We start from the raw sequence: 20,515 nt of genomic DNA, 5'->3' as shown, positions 1-20,515 counted from the left end.
TATGCTGCTGGTAGACTTACAGATGGTTAACACTGAGAGCACAAAAACAAGGGTCAAAGCATAGCCACAGCTCACATTCTTCTAACCAAATGTTCACCAGTCTCCACTTCTATACACATATTTTCTGCGAAGTTTCTGAGGAGAAAGTTGTTTATAGTTTAGACCCATGGAGCTTTAAGTGCTTCTCTTCATATGATACATGTTATAAGTTCAGAGATTTTTTTCCCCAGACACTAAGGCTGCACTTGCACTGAAAGTTGTATTTCCAGTACCACCAGTACAGATCCCAGTGTGGACTTGGTTTTTACAATTTTCCTATTCTTCTTGATAGAAAAGCTGTTGTCAGATAGGAGAAAATTCTCTTATAGGTTAAAATATCTCCATACAGTGCTCTATATGGAAAAATTGCCACTGTGTGAAGATGTGAACTCATCCAAGGGCAACCTATTATGCTAAAATCCAGTTAAAGTAGAGGGCTAGTCCTGTACTATACCATCTCCTTAAGTGAATGGACTTTTGACTCTTGATCCCTGGACAATTCCCACCCAGCCAGGACTTTCCTATGGAGGAGCTGTAGGGTTTCTTTAAATGAATGTGTGGCTCTTATGGAAGCTTTCTGTTAGAGATTCCGCTCTGTGGAAGGGTGTGGTAGTTGTTGTCTATAGGAAGGGCTTGTAAGGCAGAAGAGACTACGTCCAGTCTGACTTTATGTTAAAGGAAGCAAGGAACAGAAGTAACATCTCTAGTAGTTGGGTTAGTGGGGAACATTATTTACCTTCCTTCCTGGCTCCTAATTTCAGTACATTCTTAAAACAGCTCAGATAATAGTGATTCTGAAACCAATACAGTAAAGAGTCTTGAGGCCTGATGTACTCTATAGCTCTCATAATGTTTTGACTGTAACAGGTTTGATTCAGGAACAATTTGTACAAAACCTAGCTCAGAGAGATCCCAGCTGATTATTAGATAGTTCCAGTGCACAACTATGCAACCAACAGCAGCACTACTGCTATTAATAATCTATTTGATCCTTTCTGCTTTTTAAAATGTAAAACTTAAACTGTCACTCTCTGAGTAAGCTGTATTTTATAAATTATGTCATACCTTTTGTCCTTAGGAGTTTATATGTCGCTTTCTTAGTTTTTAGCTTCATTGGGATTTTACTCTGCCTTGGTGTATCAGAGGTGTAAGCAGACAGTTTTATACTGTCAGTACCGCTCAGGTGGTGTGAATGAGAATAATAAACTTCAGCATATTACAGGTGACTCCATAACAGAATAATTTTTTTTTCTCAAATAATTTACAATTAAGCAATGAATAACAGGATCTATGTGCTGGTGGGTAAGGGAAAGAGTTGTGCCATGACGCCAATCATTTACTATCCATCTACTTGGTCTTTTGCACCCAGAGATCTGGCACTCTGACCTTCTTCTCTGCCTATCTCACTGGCACAAGATGCTGTTGAAAATTAGTTATTTCTCAATCCAAGCCAATGGTTGGTTGAGCTCATGACAAAGTTCCTCAGCCTAAAAAAGGGAGTACATATAATTAGGTTGGTGGATGGATCTCAGCTGCTATCATTAGTTTTCAATCACAAAAGTAATTATTTACATCTTTGTGTGAAAAGCTGCTTTTCAACCAGCCCCATGCAGTGTATGGATGTTATGTTTCTCTTAGCCCTGCAGGGAAATAATTCTGATCCCCATTACACAACTGTTTCTCTCTATTGCTGCCTCTCTTCCACAAGTCCTTCCATAGCTGACTTCTGACTGTGGCCTTCATGGCAGCCCAGCTGATATCCTAGCCATCACAGTCATTTCTGTCTGTGTCTCGTATCTTGTACTGTAGAACTCACCTCCATGCAGAGGATGACATTGGTGATGGTATATTTTAAAGGAAAGAGCCTGACAGGTAAGTCAAAATCTTATCACTAAATGCTACCCTTTGAATGTATGATTGGTGAAGTTTATTAATACATGTAAACTTCATAAAGTTTCATAAAGCTCAGTACTGTGTCCACTTCTGGATTCCTCAATACAAGAGAAATGAACATAGTGGAAAGAGCTCATCAAAGGACCACGAAGATGATGAAGGGATTTGAGGATCTCTCCTGGAAGGAAAAGCTGAGAGAACTGTTCAGCTTAAAGAAGAGAAGGCTCAGGGGGTATCTTATCAATGTGTATAAATACCTGAGAGTGCAGAGCAGGATAGAGCCAGGCTCTTTTCAGTGGTGCCTGGTGGTGGCAGTGGGCACAGACTGAAACACAGGAGGTTCCCTCTGAACGTCAGGAAACACTTTCTTACTGTGAGGGCTACTGAGCACTGACACAGATTGCCCAGAGAGGTGGTGGAGTCTCAATCCCTGGAGATATTAAAAAGCCATCTGGACATAGTTGTGGACAACTGGCTCTAGGTGGCCCTGCTTGAGCAGGGGAGTTGGACCAGATGACCTTCAGAGGCCCCTTCCAACCTCAACCATTCTGTGAGTCTGTGATTGTATGATTTTGTTTGGGTGAAGTTACAGTTACAAACATAGTCTAGCTTTGACAGCTAACACCCGGTCTTTAGCAACTGTTCAGAAAAAGTCTAATGCTCAGGATACCCTATGGCTTCCTTTCACTAATCATTATCATTATGGGAATTATCATTTGAAACACGCAGTGGAAAAGCACATTTTGAGTATCCATTGCTTTTACCTATACTGAGTATATTCAGATATCCACACTGAGCATCTAAGACTGTGAGACAAAAGGCATTTTTGAATCAAGCTTTTCTCTTTTAGTACGTGTTGTTCTGAAATACAGGTGTAATTGTAAGTGCAATATAGATTTACACTATAATAGTGTAACATTCTCTTCTGCTTTTTGGGTTTTTTTGACTCAGCTGAATCAAGTTAGCTCTGTGAGGAATCAGAGTCCTGACTTGTGCATCAACAACAGGACTCTCTTGTTCTGACTGTGAAAATTCAAAACTTATATCCCATTTCCCAGTTTTAGAGGAAGGGAAAAATTTGTGGCAAATTCAAGGGGCTTCTTGAACTACTGTACATCCTCTTTCCTCTCAGTACTGCTAGAATTTGCCATTAACCCCATCCATCTGTCTACATGGTGATGAATAGATCCATCCACTGCATGCTGCTTAAATTCATCCAGTTGTTTAGTTAGAGGTGAAATACTGCAATACACACACATGCACAGTGCTGTCCAAAATTTTAATCTACTTAACCCAATTACATAGTAAGAGCTACTGCTGTACATACAACTGTTGAGTGTGCAGTGGCAGAATGAGACAAGTAGCAAAGTGAAAAGCACCACTTTTTTTTCTGCTGTAGGTCAGAGCAACCTGCTGCACATGCATAATGACTTTGATCAGCTTTCACATCCTTAACTGGGGGACACAACAGTGCTGTTCTTCCGTTGCTTTTCGTTTTTCTTGTGGAGGTTGGGACTATCTTTCTTTTATTCTTTTTGTTATCTTGTTTGCACTTTCACTATACAGGAGATATTTTATCTATGCATTCTGTATATTCTTTGTGCTCTTTCTAACACCTTCTTTTCTCAAAGTTGCCTTACCATAAATCAGTGTCTGCTCCACCGTAGATCTTCATGGGTGGCCGCCCTGCCGTCTCACCACAGGATACAGGAGGGTCTCTGCTCCGGCACACCTCCCCCCTCCTTTCTTCCTCCGTTCCTCCACTGACCTTGGTGTTCATGCAGCTGCAGCAACTCCTCCTCACAAGTCTGACTGCCCGTCACCACGTCCCTTCTTAAATACGTTATCGCAGAGGCACAGCTGATTGGCTCAGTTTTCATGCAGAGGTGGAGCTGACTTGGAGCTGGGGGAGCTTCTAGAAGCTTCTCACAGTGGGCTGCCCTGATAGCCCTCTCCCCTGCCACCAAAAAACTCCACCACTCACTCAACCCAGGACAGTCAGCAACATTTATACTTCCACATAAAAAAAAAAAGGAAGCACACTTGAAAAGAATCAAAACATAAATGTCACATCTGACTGCTAAATATTACATTGTTGTCAGTTTTCATAGAATCATAGAATGATTTGGGTTGGAAGGGACCTTCAAGATCATCTAGTTCCAACCCCCCTGCCATGGGCAGGGACACCTTCCACCAGACCAGGTTGCTCAAAGCCCCATCCAACCTGGCCTTGAACACTTCCAGGGAGGGGGCAGCCACAGCTTCTCTGGGCACCCTGTGCCAGTGCCTCACCACCCTCACAGGAAAGAATTTCTTCCTTATATTTAATCTAAATCTACTCTTTACTCTCTTTCAATTTAAAGCTGTCATCCCTTGTCCTATCACTACACTCCCTAATAAAAAGTCCCTCCACATCTTTCCTGTAGCCCTCTTAAGTACTGGAAGGCCACTACAAGGTCTCCCTGAAGACTTCTCTTCTCTGGGCTGAACAACTCCAACTCTCTAAGCTTGTCTTCATAGAAGAGGTTCTTGTGGCCCTCCTCCAGACTTGCTCCAACAGGTCTGTGTCCTTCTTATGTTGAGGACCCCAGAGCTGGACACAGTACTCCAGGTGTGGCCTGGAGTGGAGGGGGAGAATTTGAACCAGTTTCAAATTCATTAACAATGTAATGTAGGACATTAAATTTGTTCTTTTTTTTTTTGGCTGGAGTTTCTGTTTGGGTTTTTCTTTTTGAAATAACATTGGCCTTAATATTGTTTTTTTACCAAAGGTATCTTTTTTGACTATAGTATTGAATACTCACTGACCAACTAAAAGGTCAAAAGAGACATTTAAACACATATATATCCTTAAATCAACTGTTTTGTAGACAACAGAGCTAACAAGGCTTGATTTCCAATGGTTTTATGTCATATACTTCTCATTTCAACAACCACCCAACCCAGAAATATTTGTCATGACCCTCCCTCTGCAAAATTCCACCGTGGTCTTAATATCCACCTTTTGCTTCCATAGTAACTCAAGGTCTAACCATATTTCCTAAGTACTTCCCACACTCTCATCAGCTTTCCTTCAGGTTCCCAGACCCTTACAGAATCCTACCTTGTTTAACTACCACCTAGGCATGAACAATAATATGCACAAAGAGTTCAGTGACCAACATGTTGGTTAGCTGACTGGCTACTGTCAGAACATTTAATGGCTTCCCAACAGCAGTTACATCAAGAGAATCCCTTTTTACTACTTAGTGATGGTTTTCACTACATTTAGAGAGATGAGTATTTTTGTGACTCTCTTCTTCCACCAAATAAGGTGAAAATAATAGAAATGGTATTCAAAAGCAGAGATAAGATATCAATGACACGAGCCTGTGGGTTTTTTTCAGGAAATCAGGCAGAAGAAAAAAAAAAAAAAAAAAGAAAAACAAAAGAAATGGGGTGTTGTCAAATTGCAGTAATTTTCTAATATAACCCAATATACATTTGTTCTTTGATGCTGACTGTTTCACTCATGGGGCAACCTGGAAGCAGTGGGGAAAAAATATAATAATGTCATTTCTGGTTGCTAAAAATGGACTGGAGGGTAGGGAAGGAGCAGCCTATCCCATTACAGCTGCTCAACATCATTTCATCCAACAGCTAAAAATTAGCCTTGATATTTTTAGGGGATCCTGAAAAAGATGGAACAATTTAGAGTAGCTGCATTGAGAAAAACAAGAATGGTCTGGCTGATTTCTCCCAGCTTCCCCATGGTGACACAGCTGAGATAGATACTGTGTTCAGCATTATTCTCTCCCCAAATCTTCAAGGAGTGGCATTGTTATACCAGCTCCAGAATTCAGGACTTCTGCATTAGGCTGGAAAATTCACTGTAGGTTACAGCAATATTTCTCACTCCCAGAATACATTATCTTCTTTCACTATAGTCCTTCATGAAAAAGAAATCACTGAAGGAATACATATAGATTTTTGCAATCTTCAGTTTAGTAAGAATAATCACAAATCTTGTTACAAGTGCTTTCTTCATTCCTTCTCTTTTTCTACAGTAATATGCCATCTTTCAAGCTAGACAGTAAATTCTCTGAAGAAACAATGTCTGACTTACATGGTTCAGATTCTAATTTGAGACTTACTAAGTAAACAATATAGAAAAAAAAGAATGTATATAGCAATATCTAAAGTATTCTATATGCTAATAGAAAATGCTGCAGAAAACACAGACATAACAAAGTTATTGATAAGAAATGTAATATTTTCTAACTTCAGCTATATTATATTTACACACAGGGCATAGAAAAATCTCAAGTATACTCGCCACATGTAGAGGGACTATTTAAGAATGTTTCAAATTAAGGGAGGAACATCTTCATTATTTTCAAAATCAGTGTCACTCTTCTTAGTCTCTGTAATCCTCTCTGGCTCTAACTTAATAGGTCCTTGTCCAGTTCGCTCCCTTTCTTGAATTATCTTTGTCACATCGGGGAATGAATATTTACTAGGATCCACTTCTAATTTCTCAACTTGTCTGCTCCTGAAACAAGAAGGAAACAAATGGAAAAAAACTTAATTTCAGTACCAAATATAGCAGAACTATTTTGGATGCCTGTTTATAAAGCTGTTATCTTAGTATGAGAATTGTTACTGAGTCCAGTTAAACCAGGATTAAGACTTCCTGTAACTTGAAAATGGATTCTTATAAAAAAACGTAGTGTAACCACAGAAAAGTACTACAAAATCTCTAGGATTTTGTACAAAAGAATCCTTAGTCTACAAACATCAGAAGTTAATTTTTGGACATCTATAATTTGCTTTATATCAGAACATGATGACTGATGACATTACAAATGTTTGGCTTTTGATGTAAGGCGGGTGGTGTTAATCCAATTGTTTTTTCATTCTTTTTTTCTTTCTGTTTATTTTTAACAGTTCTTTCACACTAGTTGTCTATTAATTTCTATGTGACAGATTCACTTTTATTTAGATGTAAAATGCGATTGTACTAATTTATTTGTTTTTATCAGCTAATTCTTATGTTTTGACATTATGAATCCTCATCATGAATGTATTATGAAAAAAATTTTAAATGAAAGTATAACAAAGGTCAGAGTTGTAACAGAATTTCCAGATTCTGTTGCTATTAAGGATATTCTTTTAGATTACACTTAGAAATGTGTACAGGCCACTCATTAAGGCAACCTATCCACAACAAATGATGATCAAAGATTAGAAATATACTTTCTCTCTTGCAGCATTTAGAGCCACTGTTCTTTTCTAATAGAGGAGATCAACAATTAAATGGAAAAAATCTAGCCTGTTTTCAAGCAGTTTGTAATTGTTTGCATGAAATGTGGCAAAATGGAAGTTTAATGGTAAATTCCAACACAATTTGTATATCTTCATACTAATTTTCATTTTATACTGAGTGAGACTTTGGGTCAAAGTTCCAAGTTCAGCATTATAAAAGACGGTGTGTCACTTCAAACATATGAGAAAACTACATGTTCACCCAGGTGGTCAGAAAGGCTCATTAGAACTAGAACAAACAAAAAGGTAGCAAAGTCACTGGATGAACGGATGCATTTCTTTGATGACAACACAGGTAATGAAAACATGTAAATAAAGTATATTAAAAGATTTTTAACTGAAAATACAAAATCTTTAGTTGTTAAACAGAGTTTTGCCAAGCAGTTTCCAAATTCTGCCAGTGCTTCTCCATCAATGCCCATAAACTCTGAGCAGACATCTGTGTGCAGGATCCCTGTCCCAGTGAGGGAGAGATGCAGAGGGATTCACGGGAGTCTTCCTCTCCTCCTATGCCATGCTGAGGAAAGCATGACTACCAGAACAGACAGTTATCAGCCTAGGCACCTCTTTCAGCCTTGTGCCACTAGATTTTTCCTGTGCTATGGGAATTGTTTGATTATTGAGTGGAAAATGACCAGAGAGACATCCTGCTTTAATAGTCTGGAGAACCTTTTCCAAAAAGTAGAATAAACAGAAACAACTCAGAGATTAATTTTATGGGTGATGAAAGCAGATACAAAAAACTTTTATTTCCTTACCCTGAATGTTCTTCAATGTATAAGGTTAGATTTTCTTACACTACACAGTTTAATGCAATAAAAGTGGATTCACTATGTGGCAACATTCTAGAAAATGTTTATCCCCAAAAGGTAAGAGACATTTTTGTTTCCTGTGTAATTTATGAAATGGGTTGTGACCTGAAATCAGTTTATCAGTAGCTGTTGGGGAGATCTCAGGGTATACCTTACCCAGAATCGTAATCTAATCACTGATCAGTAATCTGAAACACATCTGAAAAAGCTAAAAAAGCATAAATAAGAAAATTAATCAGCCCTAGACAGAGCTTCCATCACATGTTGAAAAGATTTTCCTTGATTTGAAGTATTTTAATTAGTAGTGCTATGTAACATTTGTTCAACAACTCTAAAATTGTGCAAATTACTAGTCATGAAAATACAATAAACACCAGGAAGTTTAAATAGCTTATTGCTTCATAGCAGAATAAATTTCAATACACCAGAAATGAATTAACAGTGAGTGTCATAAGTAACAATGCACATCAACAAGCTATGAAAGGATTATAAACATCAGTCATTCTCAAAATTTAATAAGCACATGTTATCTAGCAGTATCTATTCACAACAGACTATAGGAAAGACTGAGAAGCAACCACAGGTAATTATTTCCAGAAAGAAAATGGATTTTTGTCTATCTACATGCACATGATCAAATATTCTATACTTGTTTAGTAGAGCTTCATAGTGCTATTTCAACTACCATGGTACAAGTATTTGGCTGATGACAAGACTCAGTTACGTTGAAGCCAGTGCAGCTATGACACACTAATCTGCTCCTCTCATCACATAATTTATGCAAAAAGAGGCTGGGTTTTGATGATGTCAAGACTAACCACCTGAAAATATTTTCCATGTAAATCTACCTAGCAGATTAAAATAATCTTGTTGCGGAAGCTCTTCCATGAGTAACAGTGATGAAAACAATAATGCTTCTTGAAAGACCAGCTACAGCTTGACTGGAAACCTCAACGTTTGCAAGTTACTTCAATTTAATGCTTAAAAAAAAAAAAAATGAAGTCCACAGTTTTTGGCACTGCTACCTGCTGCTGAGAGCTCTCTACTCAAGGGAGAATTATGGTCTAAAGATTAGAGCACCATACAAAAATAAATAATACTGTATTAAATCCTTTCCTTTTTCCTGGCAATTTTTTTTTTTCCCCTTAGAAAGGTTATTTCTATCTCCACATAGTTCAACAATGTTTTTAAAAAAGGAAATTAAAAGACTACACAATAAATGAGGTCAGTCTTAATTTTCAGAACTATAGCAGCCCGCTGAACAGTCTGGTGTGTGACAGAGCACATATCTGATAATTTGATATTTTTTGATAATTTACACTTTTGTTCACACAGTTCTTAATCCCCATATTTGATATTTAATGATTTGACAGTTACACTCCCCTGTTTCAACTTCTGACTTTCAATAAAATTTAGATTGCTAAAGATTTCTCATACGTTTGATCCAGAATATACATTTTTTTGACATTTGATGAAAGTTCTCTTTACTGCATCAGGATTTCTAAAGATATTTACAAGTCACAACCAACAGCTTTGGAGAGGCATTTTTTCCAGTCTTCTAACATTGTAAATGAAACATCACAAAAGTCATTATCATCTTAGAAAAAGTACTAATAAATATTTCTCTTGAATAAGAAAATAAAATTATTCTAGTACATGGCTTTATATCCTATTTCTGAGCTTTGAGAAAGACAAATCTTTAATATGTATGTTAAAAACTCATGGTGAATGTGTGACACTTGTCATACTTTGGTCTCTACTTTTGAAAATACAGGCTTAGAAAAATCTACTAGGTAATCTAAGCAAATAGTTATGGTTTTATAAATACTTAGAATATTAATACCTCTTTCATTGCATAAAAGGCCTTTCAAGTCTCTCAACATAACTATAATATGAAATGAACCAATAACTGGAGCCTTCATAATCAGTGGATCATTAAGAAGGTATGAATACACAATGGCTGGTAGACTTAAATTATTTTTTCAAGATCTAATCTACAATCAAGAAGAACTAATAAATCACTGGTAAAAAGTTCTGATAAATAAAAGACTGACGATATCTAGGTCATTCTGTTCATTCTGCACAAATACATCTCACAAATAGGATTCATCAGACTGAGAACATATATAATACTAGCATCCAGTTTTCTAAAAACTGAAAATCATAGTCACTGTGACATTTTCAACTCCACTGTTCCATCCCTTACCTTCTTGTGCACAGTCACTTAAAGACAGTAAATTTCAAACTGACATTGTCTATTAGCAAAGAACATGCTCCAACACCTACAATATGCAAATTGACTCTGAATTTCTAGGTCTGGCTATAATACCATCTTATTTTCACTCCTTGATTAACCCACAAAAACAAAATAAAACAAAACACTGTTAAATTTGTCAAAGTTGCATAACTGATGCTTAAACAGTAGAGAAGCTTACACTGAAAACACACTTTATTCTAACAAGGTATTGAGATTTTGTTCACAAAGTTATGGAATGTTACAAAGAGACTTTAAAGTACATCTCTGCCCTCAGTCTTTTGGTCTTGCCACGTGTGGACAACTGGGGATTATTTTAGATTGTAGCGATCAAGAGTTAACTGGACAGTACTCTTGACAATGTTTTTCTCCTGAAAGGCATGTTTCTGAAGTCTCCTCACCCTTATTACAGTTATGGATTACCAGATGCCTGTGTGTGGAAATTAATTTTCAAATCACTTCTGAGGCACCTCACCTTTTGTTCTCCTCATTAGTCAAATTATAGAGAACTAGACCCTCTACTTTGTTTAGATCCATGCCTCCATAAGAATGAAGATGAATTTATAAGACTAACTTGAGTAAAAAGCCTTTTTAATATATTGCTTAATCATACCTTACTCCACTTGCTAGTTAAGAAGTCAGTTGAATTAAAATTCCTACAGTTCCTCCTTTCCCAGATAATGTAACTTGTATTGCAAAAATTCTCCATGTCTTCATGACAGCTAACTACATAGCCTGAAAATATTATTTCTGCAAATCTATTCAGCTCTCAAGATTTGTGATCTGCTCCCAGGTATTTATAGAAGGAAAACATTACATCTCAATAGAATTGATAATTTTGTGATCTTTCCATACATTTATTCATCTTTCATGCAGGTCACAATTCAGATGCACCTAACTTTCTTCAAATTGAAATATCTGTCCTTGGTTTAGACACAGAAGTGAAGTTGGGTTTTGAAAGATCACATAAATCTTCTTGCAGTTCTTTTGAGTTAGTTTGCCTACAGCTCCATTTAATTTCTGACCTCATCTTACCTCCCATTCCCACTCTTGGGGAAATTACTCATTCTGTTCTATTGTATTTCTCTTTGCAACATGAAGTTCTCTCCTTTGCAACTTGTCAGACCTCTATCCTGTGTGTAAACTGTAGAAACATAACACTGGGAGAGATTCTCAGCCATTAAGTCTGTGGAAAGGGAGTATTCCCACACATCACAAGGATTATTTCAGGGATCCAAATTAGAACTCCTCACTCCCAAAGAAATATTCTTACCCTTAGAACTACAATTTTTTTCCCACAAATTTGTTCTTTGCATCTTCTCCACCAAAATAAACCAAGCTAAATCAGAGACATCCAGTAAATCAAGCTTCACAGTATGTCTTTTTTAGCAACACTCTTACATCTCAAGTGAGACAACTATAGAAAGTTTTTGAAATAATCAGTCTTTCATTCTTTGCTTGTTAATAAATGAAGAATTGCTCAATTAAAAAGTTCTCCAAGGAAAGTAAATTAATGCTTGTTCATCAATATGAAACTGTAAACCATAAAGGAAGATCTATTAACAAGTCTTATAATGACAAGTTTGCTAGAAAAAGGTTGGAATTAAAATCCAATACAGTCATTAAAAACACCTGAGTTATCTTGACCTCAAGTTCAACATAACTTACAGGCAATTTTATGCATCTGATGTCTCTCCCAACTAGTGAAATTTGGCTGAAAATAGATGATCTGTTCAAAAACATTTATGGGTGTACTAGCAGACAATGGTAGATATTCCAGCAGCATATGTTTTTCTTCTGTTTTCCCCTTAAGACTCCAGATGGAAAAAACAAACAAACAAAAAAAAAAAAAAAAAACAAACAAAAAAAAAAAACAAAACAAAAAAAAAAAAAAAAAAAAAAAAAACACCAAACCCTCAAAAAGCCATAAATTACATACTGCCACTAAGAACTGATTCCAGGAGAATGTAAGTCAGATTTCTAACCTAATGCATTACACAGTATTTTCTATAGCACTTGCTGGCTTAGTCATCCAGTGCACTCAGCTAAGAGGAGAAAGGCAGTTAGAGCAGTCAGATCTGCAACACTTGAACTACTCAAATAGAAATCGCCTCTACCTTACATTCCTTGTTTCATTATAAAAGATGTGTATAGACCAGAACTTGCTGATTTGTTTTTAATTCTGCTTTGTGAAGTACCCTAGAAATTGCTGCTCTATTCCTTTGCCTGTTCAAATTAATCCATTCTCTGGCTGTATTTCTCAAACTCTGTATATAACCATCTACAGTAAAAAAAAAAAAAAAAAAAAAAAAAAAAAAAATTCTCTCTCATGTATTCTTATTATCTTTCTTTACAGGAGAAATTCAATTAACTTCTAGAGACATTTTGATTTTTTTTTTTTTCAATTTGTTAAAGGAATAATAGTCTAAAGCCGAGGGTATGAAACAAGGATTACTGACTTTATGTAACTGTTACTGTCAAAATTTCCAGTATGGCTTCAGAAAAGTCAGTTCCTACCTACATCTGAATTTCACCTATGCAACTGTGGTAATCTCAACTTCTGTATCTCACAGGTGAATTGTGAGGCCAGTTACAGTAAAGAATGGCATATGCAGCTACTACATTAATAGAGGCTTTAGAAGTATAATAAATCAATCTGTCAAATTCCTCCCCTAGAAGCTTGCCTCTTTGAAGGCTTGAAATACAGTTTTGTATACAGTCACAGAAGAAACCTCTCTTACATGGCAGAAGTAATGATAGTATCATCATGTAATCTAGCTAACAGGAGTTAAAGAGATTTAAAGCATTGCATTATAACTAAGCAGATTATATGTCTGACAGCGTTTAGCTAAGACATCTGTAGCTGTCAAGTGTAATCACTGTAATGAATGTTCTTCCGTAATCTAAGAGACAACTATTCAGCAAATTTTAAACATCTGGCTAGTCAGCAACTTTTCAACTAAAGAGGTCAAAACTTACTATTTTTAGTAAGAATTGTAATTCAAAATACTTTTTTCCTATTTCTACTTTTGTGATATATGTTCGTATAACATTTCAACAGTAAAATTTGTAAATTTTCCTTCAAAAACTGCAGTAAGCATAGTCACAATTACTTAAAACTGCATTGAAATCAAATACACATTCTTGGAGTTTTGCTATGCCATGGAGTATCTTTAGTTCATCTCAGCTAGCAGGAAAGGGCACCATTTCACATTGCTTCTGTTTCTTTCATGTCCCCATTATTATTTCTATTTAAACATTTACTGTGTAGCTAAAACTAAAGGCACACAGAGGGTTCTAGGGAAATATATATTCCTAATCCACGAGTTGCCAACTCTTTTGCTGTTTGGCAGAATCCATTTGGAAGAAAGATAATGTCAGTTACCTAACGAAGAAAGATCTAGTTTTTGCCTGGAAAAAAACTGAGGCTTTTTTTAACTGATTTCTTGTAATGTATCTAAAACTTTAGCTGTTCTTCTGTGGGAAAGAACCATTCATTTTGCAAAGCAGAATCATAGAATAGAATCATAGCATGGTTTGGGTTAGAAGGAACCTTTAAAGCTCATCTAGTCCAACCCCCCTGCAATGAGCAGGGACATCTTCAACTAGATCGGGTTGCTCAGAGCCCCATCCAACCTGACCTTCAATGTTTCCAGGGATGGGGCATCTGTCACCTCTCTGGGCAACCTGTGCCAGTGTTTCACCACTCTCATTTGTAAAAAATTTCTTCCTTATATCTAGTCTGAATCTACCTTCTTTCAGTTTAAAACCATTACCCCTTGTCCTATCGCTACAGCCTCTGTAAAAAAATCTATCCCCATCTTCCTTGTAAGCTCCTTTTTAGTATTGAAAGGTTGCAATAAGGTGTCCCTGAAGCCTTCTCTTCTCCAGGCTAAACAAACCCAATTCTCTCAACCTGTCCTCATAGGAGAGCTGTTCCATCCCTCTGATCATTTTTGTTCTCTAGACCTGCTCCAACAGGTCTATGTGTTTCCTGTGCTGAGGACTCCAGAGCTGGACACAGGACTCCAGGTGGGGTCTTACCGGAGAGGAGTAGAGGGGCAGAATTACCTCCCTTGACCTGCTGGCCAGTAGTGGTCGACTTCTTTTGCAGTGGCCACACTTTTTGTGATGTAACAGAGGATATGGTTTACTTTCTGGGCTGTAAGTGCACATTGTCAGTTTATGCCCAGATTTTCATCCAACAGAAACCCTAAATCCTCCTCCACAGGGCTGCACTCAATCACTTCATCCCCCAGTCTGCATTGATACCAGGGGTTGCCCTAACCCAGGTGCAGGACCTTGCACTTGGCCTTGTTGAACCTCATGAGGTTCACATGTGCCCAATTCTCAAGCTTATCCAGGTCGCCCTGGAAGGCATCCAGTCCCTCGGGCATGTCCACAGTGCCACTCTGCTTGACATTGTCTACAAACTTGCAGAAAGTGCACTCGATGCCACTGTCTGTGTCACTGATGAAGATATAAAAATATAATGGTCCCAGTGCAGGCCCCTGAGAGATGTTGATATCCATCTGGACATTGAGCCATTGACCACTACTCTCTGGGTGCGACCATCCAAACAGTTTTTCATCCACCAAAGAGCAAATCCATATCTCTCTAATTTAAATAGAAGGATGTTGTGGGGGACCATGTCAAAGACCTTATAGAAGTCCAGATAGATGACATCCGTAGCTCTTCCCTTGTACACTGTTGTAGTCACTTCATCATAGAAGGCCACTAGGTTGGTCAGGCAAAACTTGCCTTTGGTGAAGTCATGCTGGCTGTCTCGAATCACCTCCTTGTCCTCCATGTGCTTAGTGTAGCTTCTAAGGGGATCTGTTCCATGATCTTCCCAGGCACAGGTAATTCCAAGGGTTGTCCTTTCTACACTTTTTAAAAATGGGTGCAGTGTTTCCCTTTTGTCAGTCACCAGCAACTTCACCTGACTGCCATGACTTTTCAGGTATCATGGAGAGTAAGTATCCACCATTTGGTTTGGACATTTTAAAAATATTTTAAATACTTACTAATCAAGATGGTGCACTGTTTTAATCACTCCTGCCTAAGGAAAGGGTGCAGTGCTTGTGGCTCATTAGGAATCTCAGCAAATTCTTGCAGTTGCCCTACCGTCTTCTAATTATGCAGATCATTCAAGAAAAGAAGTCATGACTGATTTTTATTAAAAATAAGAAATAAAAGCAGAATTAATGACAACTTACTCTTGCAGAGCCATTTTGCCAGTGTCCTAAATATTTAAATCAAAAAGAATACTCATGATCCATAATGCTATTTTTTACTAACTGCTTAGCCTTTCCATCAACATTCGCCATAATGAAATCAAATGAGAAAACAAAAGCAACACTTTAAATATAAACAGATAAACAGCTTAACAAACTTTGTTGTTGCTATATCTTGTTCTGGTATGAACACCATTACCTATACCAAGACAAAAAAGGAAAGATTAAAAGATACATCATAGTATTTGTACTTAAGCCAAATGCCCATTAACCCTAGGGTCTATCTACAGTAGTGGCTAGTAACACTTATTAAGAGTAAAACCAGAAAATAGTGCGTCACTCATATTTGCTTGCTGCTGGCAGTCATTCACTGCAAGAATATCAAGAGCTGGAGTTTACATCACATTTAATAGGATGGATCTATGTTATAAAACCTTGCAGAATTGCTTTTTGAACCTATTTATTAATGCGGTAGCTCAACCTGTATACCAGCGAGCAAATACATTCATGAGAGACATTCAAAATCATTGCTTTCTAAATGGTTTTCAGACTTGGGCTACATAGCAAAGAGCTCTGCAGAGGCAATTCTCAGCAGGTGATTTAGTTTTGGTATATACCAGTTTAATCATCTGAATGAGCTGATGGAGCGAAACTGATTGGCAGAAATAAGCACTTTTTTGGCTCTGCTATTGGAGCAGATCACTTTATAAACCGCACTAGACAGGCTATTAGTCTAAAGATTTTAGACAGTTCTACTCTATACAAATGAATATTTTCATACTTTTAACAATAACATAATAAGAAGCACATATTCTGGCATATGAATAACACATGGACAAAAAATAAAACTAATGCAGAAGAAAAAAAGCAATTACCTTCTTGCATTTTTTTGAGGTGTATTGCAGTCAGAATGTTTAACTGAAGTTGATACTTTTTGTTTAGCCAGGATTATTTCTTTAGCCTAAAATAAAAGTAGACAGAAAAATAATTATCATAAAAATTTATATTTAAGCTCACAAGCATTTAAATAATATCTCAAAAGTATAAAAAATAAGAGAGTCTGAATAAATTTTCTCCTGTGACATTTACTCTTTTTGTTGGATTTTAACATTCTTCACTCAACATGAAACACATGCATAAGGCAATTTTAACCAAAGTATCTGAATGGATTTATATTCAAATATGTATTTGAGTATATATATATAAGTATTTAAATATATACATCTACATGTATTTAAATATATTCTGTATTGTTTAGTACCATGTTAATAATGCACATTACTGATTTTATCCATAGCGAACTGACTGCTTCACGATGTGCCTCTCCCTTGCATTTCAGTTCTGATGTCCATGTACTAGTTCAGACGTTTTTATTAAAGAATCTGCTGCAGTCTGGACTTCTCACTCTTTATAAAAGGGACAAATGACAACAAACTCCCTCACATCCTTTGTTAAACAGAATCTCGAGTTCAAAGACCAAGGGAATTCCCCTTCTGAAAGGAAACATGTCCATCAGCGTATTTTTGAAGATGTGTTATTGATAAAAGGGTATGTGATGGAAAAAGAGGATCTCACCCTTCTTAACACTGTTATGGAATAAGGACCCCTTAAGCATTTGAGAGGAAGGAGGAGAACAGGAACTATACCAAATAATTTTATTGACTATTTCTTAGTGCAATTGATTTGAAAGTAGTCTGTTCCAGAAGCCCAAGAATTTAAAGTCCCCATTCTAAAAGCTACAAGAAACAAGACAGAGCCTGTAGCTTCTCTCTCTCATTTCTGAAATTCATTGTGAAAAGGCTGGTCCCCTCTGATTCTATGTATACTTTGGTGAAGGAGTTTGTTTATTTGAACCTTCCTTTTCTTCTCAGGAGGCCCTCTAGTGTTTTGTTCTTTTAACAATAGTTTGTTTCTTAGATCTCCTTGAGACTGATGTTCCTTACTTTGCCCCCAGAGCACATCATCAAGGATAGTAAGGAAATTTGCTGATTCTGCAAGCAGCAGAAAAGGTTTCCTTGACCAGATGTGGTCCTGGACCTTAAGGAAGGGTTAGGATTTGTCTGCTAGAACATCTATTGTCAATTATCAAATATCGTTTGATGGAAAACCTCCTCCGCTCAGATGTTCTTCTACCTTTGTTCAAAGAAAAAAAAAAAAAAAAAAAAAAAAAAGAGTAATACGCTTTAATTTTTCTTCTTTTTGAAACACAACTCCACATACAACAGTGGTATGTGAGCTTCACCAAGCCAGTAGCTGACTCCATCTCTTAGTGTTGGTGATCAAACGAGGATAACTCTTCTGGACAATAGAACTGCCACAGCTTCAACTGTGGCCAAAAGTAAGAGTTTGGGCTCAGTAGAAAGATAACTGTATGCAATTTAAAGCCTGTGGTTTACAAGAAGATGGACTAAATTAATATAATGAAGCTTTCTGAAAGTTATTCTGTGAAGCTATTTCTAATATTTGTGTTAATCAGAAAACAGAGAGGAGAACCCTTTTAAGATCTTTATCAGAGAATTCTAGAAATTGATGTGTTAAACAGAATCTAGAATATATTTGAGAAAACAGAAGGAATATGTGAAAGCAATATTTTTGAGCCGAATCATCTTTTCGGTACACATTTTTTTCCTACAGTGGCTTTCTTATTCTACAACAGGAATTCCACTGAGTAGCAGAGTTCCCTGAAACACATTTATTCTAAAGGATGAATAGATTTCTGGGGTTCCACATGCCTTTGATGGTAATGAAATATTACTGCATTTACCATATCTAAATAAGTGAGAATTATATAGTGAAATTCTATCAAATAACCTTTACACTGACATGCATAATATATACCTCTCTTATTTTTAAATTAATTAAGGGATCTAAATCTCATTGATCTTTAAATTTCTAAATGCTTTTGAAGGCTCGGTCAATAAAAAGCTGTCAGAATCCATTTGTGACTGCTTATATAATAACGAATTAATCAAAAGGCCCAATTTTTTCTCTCTGATTCACTAAAATAGGAAAGTGAAGTTTTAAAACATGACACAGAATGCCTCAGAACCTTAAATAAAAGCTGCTTGCTAGTAACACTGGGTTTTCATACTTTTCCTCAGACATTAACTAAAATATTACCTGTGTAGTCTACTGATGACATTTTACAAAATCACCAATTTAATATGCCAATTTTGGTTGAAGTTTATTAAAGAAACACTCAGTTTTCAATTTTCCTGCATCATCTGCAAAGATGACACTGCCAGAGCATAGAGGTTCAAAGTTTGAAAATCTTCATGTCAGATATTTTTTCCCAGGAATTGAAGCATGTACAATATAATCACTATCCACTCCTTACTTATGCAAGATCTCTGTACAGATGATTGTTACAGTATAAACACTACATTTTTAAAATGTCACCATATCATTTCATTGAATGTTTTATCCTTCAGTTTATTTTGATGACCTTCCAAAAAAATGTTGGTAGACACTGCCTTATTAGCAGTGATTTGTTTTGCATATATTTAAGAGAAGTGTTTCCAGAAAAGAAGGTGATAATTATTTGCTTTGTATTACTTCATGTGGAATTTACTATCTCCAACACCTGTGGTGTGGCAAGGTCATCAGAGAGGCAAGGAAAAAAATTTGGTTTTCATTTTAAAGGTTAGGGAACTATGACGAGGCTGCAAGAAGAATGGTGAAAGATTTAGTTACCTGATCAGAAACTCACTAAAGCAAGTGAAAAACACTGAATTTAGTTACCTTTCTGTTTTGTTACTAAGAGAGAGACCTTTTCAGGATAGTATTGCAAGAAACTTATTATAGGAGACTATTTTTAGGTTAGTAGCATTTTTGACATTTCAGTTACCTAAGGAATGTGTTAGGCCATTTATCTAGTTGCAAATAATTTTATTTTGATAATAGTTATTTATCAGGAACAAGGTTAAATACAGTGCAATATAGTCATTAAGCTTGTCTTATCACTGATACAGCCTAAAAGAATTGGCATGAATGCTGTTATTATCTTACTAAAAGCAATTCATATTAAATTGATGATCTCAAATCAGTATTCTCAAACATTGTTGATAACCTCAGCCATATTGTTCTGGAAGAAAAATATCTATCGGCCTTCCAGTTGTTGCTAAACTTTATTCATTGTACTTTATTTCCTAGATTACATCCCATTAATGCCAATAATATTTGTATGGATGGAGAGCATCTGAAAAGGATATGTATCCCCAAAATATAACTTTTGCACTCTAATTCAGTCCTGGGGGAAGAGAATAGATTCTGTGACTGTAATATAGAACAAAGAACAATAGGTCAGTATCTGCTACATGCAATTATTGTAAAGTATCAAAAATCCATATTTGGTGAGCAAATCCATGAAGTTCACAGGATCACAGACTCCCAGTATGGTTGAGGCTCAAACAGGGCCACCTAGAGCAGGTTGTCTAGAACTATGTTCAGATTTCTTTTTAATATGTCCAGGGATAGAGATTCTACAACCTCCCTGGGCAACCTGTGCCAGTGCTCAACCATCCTCACAGTAAAAAGGTGTTTCCTGATGTTCAGAGGGAACCTCTTATGTTTCAGCCTGTGCCCACTGCCTCTGGTCCTGTCACTGGTCACCACTGAAAAGAACCTGGGTCCATCTTCTTTGCAATATGTACCAGTAAGGTCCCCTTGAGTTTTCTCTTCTCTAGGCTGAACAGTCCCAGCCCTTTCAGCCTTTCCTTGTAGGAGATATGCTCCAGTCCCTTCATCATCTTTGTGGTTCTTTGATGGGATCTCTCCAGCATGTCCATGTCTCTCTTGTACTGGGGAGCCCAGCACTGGTCACAATACTTCAAGTGTCTCTCACCAATGATGAATAGAAGGGAAGGGATCACCTCCCACAACCTGCAAGCTACACTCTTAATGCAGCCCAGGATACAATTAGTCGTCTTTGTCAGCTCATGTTCAACCTGGTCCCACCAAGTCTCTCAGGTCCTTTT

The 20,515-nt window shown here is 36.8% G+C and overlaps 1 protein-coding gene across 3 annotated transcripts in view; it reads right to left on the bottom strand.

Moving 5' to 3' along the window:
• Nucleotides 1-5,883: 5,883 nt before the first annotated feature.
• Nucleotides 5,884-20,515, bottom strand: part of DNAAF11 (dynein axonemal assembly factor 11) — a 37,619-nt gene continuing 22,987 nt past the window's right edge. For all 3 annotated transcript variants that reach the window (XM_033011792.2, XM_033011794.1, XM_033011793.1), the window contains 2 exons: nt 16,415-16,500; nt 5,884-6,463 (listed from right to left, as the gene is read on the bottom strand). In XM_033011792.2, the coding sequence (XP_032867683.1) occupies nt 6,277-6,463; nt 16,415-16,500 (273 nt within the window). In that variant the 3' untranslated portion in view covers nt 5,884-6,276. The remainder of the gene's footprint in view (nt 6,464-16,414; nt 16,501-20,515) is intronic.

Source organism: Tyto alba, unplaced genomic scaffold (genome assembly GCF_018691265.1).
Source record: "Tyto alba isolate M040663 unplaced genomic scaffold, T.alba_DEE_v4.0 Super-Scaffold_9, whole genome shotgun sequence".
NCBI classification, from domain to species: Eukaryota; Metazoa; Chordata; class Aves; order Strigiformes; family Tytonidae; genus Tyto; species Tyto alba.
The sequence above is the reverse complement of the archived record's forward strand: the minus strand, read 5'-3'. Positions and strand labels throughout refer to the sequence as shown.